General features: G+C 45.3%; 1 protein-coding gene across 1 annotated transcript; it reads left to right on the top strand.

The window, feature by feature from the left end:
* Positions 1-474: 474 nt before the first annotated feature.
* HACD3 (3-hydroxyacyl-CoA dehydratase 3) lies at positions 475-10032 on the top strand. The gene is made up of 11 exons (XM_052672479.1): positions 475-615; positions 747-789; positions 1466-1539; positions 2800-2964; positions 3781-3832; positions 4201-4311; positions 4714-4841; positions 5332-5444; positions 6000-6106; positions 7064-7195; positions 8054-10032. Exons 1-11 carry the CDS (start codon positions 529-531, stop codon positions 8128-8130), a joined length of 1089 nt encoding a protein of 362 aa, XP_052528439.1. The 5' UTR covers positions 475-528; the 3' UTR covers positions 8131-10032.
* The last annotated feature ends 63 nt before the right edge of the window (positions 10033-10095 follow it).

Below are 10095 nucleotides of genomic sequence, written 5' to 3'. Positions count from 1 at the left end.
ACGACACGGCTTCCAGCCCGGCAGCGCCGCGCATAGAGGGATGGGTCGGGAGGGCGCCACCTGCTGGCCGGGAGGACCAGGCTGTGCGGGTGAGGAAAAGGGCGGACGGCGCGGTGCGCGCAGCCCTCATGCTCAGCACAGCGCTGTCTGAAGCGGCCGAGGCCGGCGGTACGGCTCCCCGACAGCCCTCGGCTTCTTCACCAGGACCGCCATCGCTGTCACCAGCTCAGGGCTGAAGCGCACAGCTGAGCACAGAGCGAGGCAGGGGGTAACACGTATTGCCTCAGGGCCGCCTTAGAGCTCTGAGAAGGACGAACGCACAGCCTTGCGAGTCTGACCCGGCACCCTCAGCTCCCACCATCGCACCTCCCTCAGCTCAGCACCTCTCCGAGGTGACGCGCGCACTGCGCAGGCGCACCCAGAACCCCGCCCTCCCACTCCTCTCCCCGCTCACCTCCGCTCGCACCGCGCAGGCGCAACGGCAGCCCCCGCCGGCTCGGGAACGGAGCGGCGCGGTGGGGCTGCGCGATGGCGGGCTGCAGCCTCCGACCGCACGTGCACTGGGCGCAGCGGCACCACGAGCTGTACCTGCGCGTGGAGCTGAGCGACGTGAAGGTGCCGGTGTCGGTACCGGGGGGGCGGGGATGGGGCGGTCAGGGGGTTCCGCTGCGCCGTGTTAGGGCCCACCGAGGGCTGTCGCGGAAGTGCCGGTAATGCGGTCTCTAACAGAACTCGTCCCTTTGCAGAACCCGGACGTCAGCATCGCCGACAACGTGCTGCGGTTCCGAGGTAGGGCTGTGGCCGGTGCGGACCGTGTCTTATCTCGTAGGCAAAGCGTTGCGCCCCGCATTTACATGTGGGGGACGTTTCCGTGTCCTTCTGTCCGTCTGCCGAGCCCACAAAGCCCCGTCTGTGTGCGTTATCGCAGCCCTATTTGGAAGGTAAAGCAGCTCCTTCGGTAAAAGGCCCGGCCCGGCAGCACGCTCGGTTCGCTGCTCAGCACGTCGGGATGCCGCCGTCAGTGCGGGTCGGTCACTTCTGTGGTCGTTTTCCCTCTATCCCGGTGGATGCCACCTCCTTGGCGAGCCGGCGGCAGGCACCCGGTTGGGCACGGCCACACGTGCCTGCCTGGGATCGGCGTGCGGACGGAAAAGAAACGGCACTGCTCGCAGCGCTGCTCCCTGCGGCGGCTTCCCAGCCGGGTTCCATCGGGCACGAGCAGGCAGTGCGGACACCCAGCAGAGCTGTGGCTCCGTTGGTTCCTGCAGCTCCACGCCTCGGGGGGTTTCATCTTTGGGATCTCTTCCAGCATGGGATGCTCTCTGATTCCGTGATCGTCCCTCCTAGCGGGGCAGGGGAAGGCACTGTAAAACCAACGCTGAATATTCCTGTGTGTCAGGTGTACTTTAAAGGTGTGTGGGACTCGTTAAGTACTTTTTGCTGATCGTCTGCTCTTGTTTCTTAGCTCAGGGTCATGGTGCCAAAGGGGACAACATCTACGAGTTTCAGATCGAGTTCCTAGAGCCGGTTGAGCCTAAAGTAGGTATTTCTTTTTCTTCTAACTTCTGCAGAGAAAAAGTTTTGTTATTTTTTTGTTGTTGTTGTTGTTTGCTTGTTTGTTTGAGAAACATGAGAAGAGAATAGATGTGCTGTTAGGTCTTCCTGGTGACTGACTGCTAAATGCTACCCATAGCAGTCCTGTGTTGCTGTGCTCAGCCACCATCCTGCCTTAATGCAGCTCATCTCACTGGGGAACCTTGATAGGAAGGGGGCCTTAAATTTACCATAGCTGCTACACAGTAGTTACAATCTATACAGGAATTTAAAGCAGCAAGATAGTGGGAAATGCCTGCAATAGTTTGTCTGATGCAGCTATGCCTTGGAGAGGAGGGGGAACACCACAGTACAAAGTGTCAGCGTGGCTGCTATTACAGCCCAGCAAAATAAATTCATGAGAACTGGTGTTTCTGGCTTGTACGAATTCCTTGGGTTGCCAGTACTGACACATTGCAGGTCGTATTGCAAAACATTGTTTTAATTGCTGTTGTAGTTCAGTAGGAGAGAGCTTGGCTGGAAGAGCAAACTCCTGTAGGTGGCTGTGAAATCTGGCTTCATTTCTCAAAACCCTCCAGGCTCTGCTCCCAGCAGAGGATTTGTGCTGCTTACTCCTGCAGTCACTCTGGGATCCATGGTTTGGCTCTGCTGCTTTGGCAAGGAGGAGGCCGGAGGGTGGCCATCAGTGAGGGACAAAGCCTGTGCCAGTAGCAGCTGTAAATTACAGCTGCAGCCTTCAGATGTCCTAGGAGCACAGAGCCAGCCTTGACAGAAGGAGTGCTGGGGGAACATCAGTTACAAATGCAGGTCATGGCTCTTCCTCTCACCAGAGCAGGTTTCGTGTGGGATTCCCTGTTTTGGAGATGTACCTGTGACTGACGATAGCATTATTTTTACCACTGGCTAAAAGTGGCTCACAGTACGAAACACGAGAATGCCTAAAGCCACGGTCTGTAGGTTTTGTGTGGGATTGCTAGCACCAGGGGCTGTGATAACTGACTGGTAGGACAGTGCTATGCCGTGCAGGCAGGCCTTCCAGTTGGTCATCAAATCACAAGTTCCATAACCATCTTAGTTGCCATCTTCACCTTGCGCTTGGTTTCTATGGCATGTCTTGGGCAGCAGGGAGATGCCTGTCCTGCAGCAGTCTATGTCACCTCTGCGTTGCTGGTGGGGAGCTCAGGTATCAGCCTCAGAGCTCGATGCTTAGGGCTCTTGTTGATGTGTACTCTTGTCTGCCTCCAGCCCGTGTGCAGGGTGACTCAAAGGCAGCTCAACATCACTGTGCAGAAAAAGGAGAGTAACTGGTGGGAGAGGCTCACCAAGCAGGAGAAACGCCCGCTCTTCCTCGCTCCGGACTTCGATCGCTGGTTAGACGAATCGGATGCTGAAATGGAACTGAAGGAGAAGGTTGGTCCTGCGGGCTCGGAGGGTTTGTGCTGCCAGTCACAAAGCAAGGATTGCTGTGTATTAGCTCTGTGCTGGCTGATGCCTGCAGCTGAAGGCTTGCACTTCTTGCCTTACACCGTAGCAGTCCTGTGTGATCCATATGAGGGTCAGATTAATGTCAGAGACATCAGTCCTGACACTGCTTGTCTAGGAAGCAGGAACTTGTTTCCACATGTACTGCCACAGTACTGTTTCCTGAGCTGCAGGGCTGGCTCTGACTTTGCATTCCCACCATATGGTAAATTCAAGCAGCTTAATACAGCAGGGAGGTGAAAGCCCATCTTGGAAAGCACTTGAACGGAACAGACTATGTTTCTACTTAACTGGTGTAAAACAAATGCTGCCCTATTCTCTGCCACTGAGGTTAGTGCAGAGGCGAAAGAGCTGCTGCAACAACAGAAGCAGCTGTGAAGGGCAGGAGGAGCCTGGACTGGATGTACTCAGTTCCCTTCAGTTCTCTTGGCTGTGGGAACAGTTCTAAGAAACAGTAATAATTGTGAACACAAAAATCAGCTGGCTTTTTCAGCAAAAGCACCTAACTGTTAGAGCACCACATACTGCAGTGAAGGCTGTATAGCTGGTTAACACCCTCTGCCTTTTACATTACCGTTAATTGTGGATGAGAAACGAGCTCTGTTTTATGCAGGTGAACATTTAAGCCTTCTAGCAATTGGCTGCTTAACTGAGTTTTAAACCTACTAGCTTTGCAGTAGGGTAGTTAACAAATCAGTTGCTAATTACAGTAATGCTCGCTAAAACCTTATCCTTCATCTTAAGGAGGAAGAAAAGATTAACAAAATGAAAATAGAATCCAGAGTCCCAAAAGACCGTAAGTAACTGTACCTTTCTGGTGTGGGAGATGGGGAGAATCAGAAAGCTTCTGTAGCTCACATCCGTGATCTCATGGAGCAATTTTCAGTGGCTTGGTGTATGCTGGAGGAGGATCCTTGTATTATGAGCAATTTAGAAATTCAATAAAAATTGCCTGCAGTTCCTAAGGAGTTCAAAAATCTGACTAACAAGAATTCTGTTCTAGCAGATAATAAAAGCAGGCAGAACTCACAAAGCACACAGCTACTCTTTTGCCACAATCAATAGTTTCCCTTTTTGTAAGCTGCATTTTCACAGAAAGCTTGGTTTGCAGGAGTGCGTTTGCATTGTAGTCTGCTCATCTGATGCATTTATTATTGATTTCAGCTTTCAAACACCTGAAGAAAGGATACTTAATAATGTATAATCTTGTACAGTTTTTGGGATTCTCTTGGATTTTTGTGAACATGACAGTACGACTGTTCATCTTAGGAAAAGGCAAGTAATAAGCACTACTTTATCATTTCAGGGTGTTGTTTTTAATACTTTTTAAATATCAAAGTCTAAAGGAAGACATATCTAGGAAATAAAGTAGTAAATCTATCACCAAAGTGCACAACGAAAGCCATCACATTTTCAAGGATAGGAAAATACTGTTTTCTTGAAGTGACAGGCGTGTATCCTAATGAGCCATGCTTGTACTCCACCAAGATTTCATCTAAAGAAATCAGATGGAAGAAAACTTCTTGCTTACTGCCGTATTGGTATTTTTGAAAATAAGCTGGGCAGAATTCTTTTGGTTTTGAAGTGAAAATAATTCATTCTGCTGAGGTATCAAAAGTTATGCTTCCTGCATCTGAAGAGCTGTTTGTCCTTAGGGCAGTGTCCTGTGTCTTACAGATTCTTTCTATGACACGTTTCACACCATTGCTGACATGATGTACTTTTGTCAGACCCTGGCCTTGATGGAAATCCTGAATTCACTGATAGGACTGGTCAGATCACCACTGATTCCTGCTGTAATACAGGTAGTATTTTAAGGTTCTTCTTGCTCCTCCCACGTTTGAAGTAGATGTGTATTTTACTTCTTCTAAGCAATGTAATCTTGCTGTCACTGAACTAGAGAATCTGTTATTCAAGTGGCAGATATCCAGGCTTCCCATACTCTGATGTGGGAGGCTGTCTTCTTCTGTCAATTAAGTATGATAATTTGGAACAACAGAAGAGAATCACCGAGCAGAAAGTAAATGATTTTGATTTGATTCCCCTTTTGTATCCTGGTTGTGGTTGTTGTGAACAAAAGTGAGGTTAAATGATTTAAGACGAGGTCCCTCGCATTGGACCCAGAAGAGAAAGGTGTGCTTAAAAATCAGAGATGACTGCTCAGCTGCACAATTAAAAGCTGAGCACAGAACGGTTTTGCACTGGAAAAGTAGATAATCTGCATGGTTTTGACAGCAAGGACTTGCTCTTTTGTTAAAGAGTGTGAGTGGTCCACAGTTTGTTTTCCTTAAACAGGTATTTGGAAGAAACTTTATTTTGTTTGTTGTCCTTGGAAGCCTGGAGGAAATGCAGAGCAGAGCTGTGGTGTTCTTCTTGTTTTATTTCTGGAGCATCATTGAACTGTTCAGGTCTGTGGGATTTTTCTTTAAATGGGTGTGTGCAAAACAGTGGGGTTGTTTCCAAGAACCTTTAGCAAAGATTTTGATCTTTGTACCTTTTGGAAGACTGGCACAGAAATTGGCTCCAGAGAGTAAAATTCCCTTTAGACACTGGGTGTCACAGCCAAAAGCTGGGACAATATGGGAGTCTAAAAGGTAGTGCTGCCCTCAAAACACATGTTGCTTTCTTTTGGAAAATTTGGCCTCTAGTTGAAGTATGCTTAGACTGTGATTAAGTGGGGTGCACTGTGCTCTGTTTCTCTTTCCAAAGAAAATATTTTGAAATGTCTATTCAACAAGTCAGGCAGTTCAATTCATCCGAATGATCAGAATAAGAGCATTAATTATGTAAATTGCCAAGTAAGGGTGAGTGCATCAAGAGCCAGAGGAATGGTTTTTGATTATTTTTGTGTCACTTGGGAGTTATGTTGACTTTCCTATACTGCAGATATATGCAAACTTAATTCTGGCAGCAGCTTCTATTTTAAACAATATCTGTTTCTTCTCACACTTAATTGGCTTCAGGTATCCCTATTACATGCTTTCATGCATGGGTATAGAATGGAAACCTCTAACTTGGCTCCGTTACACCAGCTGGATCCCTCTGTACCCTCTAGGCGGCTTGGCAGAAGGTATGCCCAAAAAAGTTTAATAAATGAAGATAATTCTGGGCAAATAACTCAATTTTTGGCTTGGCTGCTGGACTAAAGACTAATGGAACAGCAGCAGATAAGTAGATGTGTGCTTTGAGCTGAACCAGATATAAGTATTTCTATCTTCCTTACTGAAACAAACACTTCTTGAATTTGATGTGAACAGAAGTCATTGTTTTGGGCACTGGAGAGGAAAATAAAGGCAACAAAAGGCTACTGGAACAAAGTGACCAACTGTGCACTGCAGACCATGCAGGCATTACAGGAAGACAACATTCACTTCCCTTTGCTGCTCTAAAATGCTGTTCTTGCTTTTGTCTGCTACATCTGCATGGTCAGTTGTGCTGGGGCTTGCACCAGCACAAGAGACCTTGCAGTTATCTTGTAAATCACTGGCACAGAACAGGCAGGAACCAGCTCTTCCTATAAAAGCATCCTAACCTCTTCTGAGATAAGCATAGTGCTTTCCCAATGGGGCTGTGCTCCCCTTCAGCTTTGAAGCCCAGGGAGAGGACTTGATGGTGAACTCTTGTGTCTTAACATCTGAATTTTTAAAATGCCTGTCACTGCTCGGCATCTAGATTCAACAAACGTGTTGTAACCATACCTGTCAGAGCTTGCTTCTGTGAGCCAGGAGTAGGCTGTGCATTGCTTAATTCCTAATAGAGGAGAAACCATGCCTCTTTCCTTTCTGGGGCTATTTCAACATGGTAACCACTGCTGGCACAGCCCCCGCAGGCTACATGGTTGTGTACAAGAGCAATGTCTTGCCAGGCAAGTTTACCATGCTTAGACCTCTGTAACTAAACTGCTCTACTGCCTGGTGTAGCTGCTTACCATTATACTACATTCCTTAAATAGGTTTGATTCAAATGTTAACAAGTAAAATAATGAACACTTTACCTGTGTCTGATAACCATGGTTTTCTGCTTTCAGCTGTCTGTCTCATTCAATCCATTCCCATCTTCAGTGAAACAGGAAAATTTAGCCTGGGACTGCCAAATCCACTGAATGTCACAATCCAGTTTTCATTCTTGCTTCAGATGTATCTTATAGCCTTGTTTTTGGGTAAGATATTTAACTCTATTTCTCACTGTTGAAAATGAAAGGGCAGTTTCCTCTGATTAAGTATATTCTTCCTAAGAAAGATAAATTCCTGTGTCTTAGAGATCTTGACAACACTAATTTGCTCAAGGCTAAGTACCATCCTCATTGCTCACATACTTGTCAGAGAAAGGAACACAGCTACAATTAGCACTGGCTTGCCCCTAAGGAGAAGTCCTTATTAACAAGTTAGCTGCATTATCCACAGTTCATTTGAGTTAAAAGTGTAACTTTTAAATGTATTTGTAATCTCAGTATGCTTAATTTCACCCTTTTACATTATTTGAGCTTCAGAATGATTTAGTGGAACTCTAAACATAATACCAAATTTAAGAAAATATTTAACTAAACTGTGTTATAACATGACATGTTTTTGCAGGAAACAATTATAGAAGGCTGTCTAAGTAGTAGTGTATTTAAAAAGAATGCTGTTTCACATACCTGGTTTATTTGTTATATTTCCTAAACATGAGATAACTTTGTAGTACATGCAGCCAGTATGTCTACGAATCCAGAAATCACTGAAGTCAGGGAGGTTGACTCTCATCTGTAACGTTAAACTGAACTTTCATTAGGTCCCCCCCTTGCAGACCTTGCTTAAAGAACACCTTCAGCTAAGACTGACTGAAACACCTGTTTGATCCTTTCCCAGTTCTGCACAGCTTTTTCAGTGACAAACCCACCTAACCCCACAAAAAAACACTAGCACTAGCTTTCATTAAACTATTAAACTGCTGTGGGTTTTTTTGTTGAATTTGGTGCAGCCATCCAGCTTCAAAGTGATGCAGAGATGTCCTATGGAAACACTTCATTCTTTTTCAGGGTTATTTGTAAACTTCCGATATCTCTACAAGCAAAGGAAACAGCACCTCGGACCAAAGAAGAGAAAGATGAAGTAAAGGAGGATTAAGTGCTTTCTTATCTAACTGATCTCAATGACAAGATAAGCCTCCCATTCTTGTGGTTTTATCCAGTGTAAAGAATTTTGTAAAATTACATGATCATCCTAGATTCATGATTTCATAGTGAATTCAGGTAACATTCCCGTATCTCTTTTGTTCCCTTTCAATCAAATGCATGCATGACATTTACCACTGAACAGCTGCATCTAAACTTGTATCATATCGACTACTGTGTAAGGGAGAAATCCTACTATCTGCATATAATATGCTTATAAACGGTGGAGCAGCACTAAATAGAAATAGTGTTTATATTTTAATTGGATTTTGCTCTTTCGGTATTGCATGCAGAGAGGACTTCTGATGTAGGGACGTACCAGTAGCTGGCCCGTGCTGTTCCTGGGGTGCATCCTGACAGTAAGAGAAGCACAGCCTGATGTCAGTGTTTGGGTGTTATTAGCAGTTGGGATAAACTTCCTCAGCACCCACACCCCCTTTTCTTAGGCAGCATACTGATGTTTTAATGCTGCAACTGTACGTAGCTGACGTCAAGCAAAGTACTGCCATACCAGTTTAGTCTGTTTCTAGGTTAGTCTTAACAGAGTAGAAGCATCTTGTGGGCCGTACCAACACCCATGTACCTGTAGCATCAGTAGGGAAAGGAAGCTGCCGCTGTGTCCCGTGGACAGAAATGCTTTTCTGATTGATAATGTCAGCACTGAAATACAAGGAGACAAGAAAATACAGGTACCAGCTTTCTCCTAGCATGTGAACCCCAGAAGAACTCCATCCCATTCACACAGAGTAAAAATCTGGAGCTGCCCTGGGAGACTGAACTCCTCTGATAGTTCCTACCAGGGCTGTGGCTCCCTTATAGCCTTGGAAAAGCAATCAAGAATGTCTTTCTACTTCATTTTATCAGCTGCACATTTAAATTTGTGTATATGCTTTCTTGGCTGTTCCCTGATGGGATGGAGTGATGGGTTGACAAATAATCTATAATTTTCATGCCATACATCTCAGTAAGGGAGATCCTACCTAGGGTGTGAAGGGACCCTTTCCTCTGTATTAGCTTTAAACAAGAGCTGTTTCCTTCACATCCCAGGTCACGTACTCTCTTACCTGAAAACTGTTTCAGTTGACTTCATTTCCATGTGCCCTTCCTCACACCTAGCCTCTTGTAGTTGATTCTCAACTCCTCTGGTCCCTTTAATCTAGTTTAGAAAAATTATGGTTATAAACAAGCTGCTTCACAGCTGCTGCTGGCCCCAGGGTACTGCAAGCAATACCAGCAATCCAGATAAGGCACCAAAACTGAGATTAGCTGAAGTGTCATCTTACTACTTGTGTTATCTTTTTCTACTGTGAAATGATATGAATCCTCCTGGAAGTTATTTTCTATACTTAAAGTTAACAAACAGCTTACTATTTATGACATGGACCCAGTGATTATTACTGGAAAGGAAGGAAAACAGTGCTATAAAGACTGTACCAAAAAACTGATACAAGCTCCACACTGCATTTCACAATTGTTTTGTCAACAAGAGGCATGATGCAACTTCTCTTTAGAGATACGTGAGGCTCACTTGCAGAGGAGAGTGCAGGTAACTTTCTCAAGAGCTGAGCATAATTTACACACTATTTCACTACAGTACACACTGTACAGATGTTTGATGTACATCGAAGGACTGAGTTAGCTGGCTTGGAACAGCAAGGATCCCTTTCACACTTTTAATTTCTTTACTGGGCATTTAAACTTCTGTTATAAAATCTGTATGTACTCATACATGATGTTTCTCAGTGAAATTGTGGTACCTCGTACGAACTGTAATGGATCTTAAATGACTGAGTTTTTGTCCTTCAGAAAGAATGTGTTTCTATTAATAAAGATTTACAGCCAGATTTTGCATCAGTTCTGTTGTTTGCTTTTTCCCTGAATGCAGTAAGCTGTATAATTTATTACTT

The sequence above is a fragment of the Tympanuchus pallidicinctus genome, unplaced genomic scaffold (genome assembly GCF_026119805.1).
Source record: "Tympanuchus pallidicinctus isolate F22 unplaced genomic scaffold, pur_lepc_1.0 scaffold12, whole genome shotgun sequence".
Taxonomy (NCBI): domain Eukaryota; kingdom Metazoa; phylum Chordata; class Aves; order Galliformes; family Phasianidae; genus Tympanuchus; species Tympanuchus pallidicinctus.
This window is presented reverse-complemented; position numbering and strand designations above follow the sequence as displayed.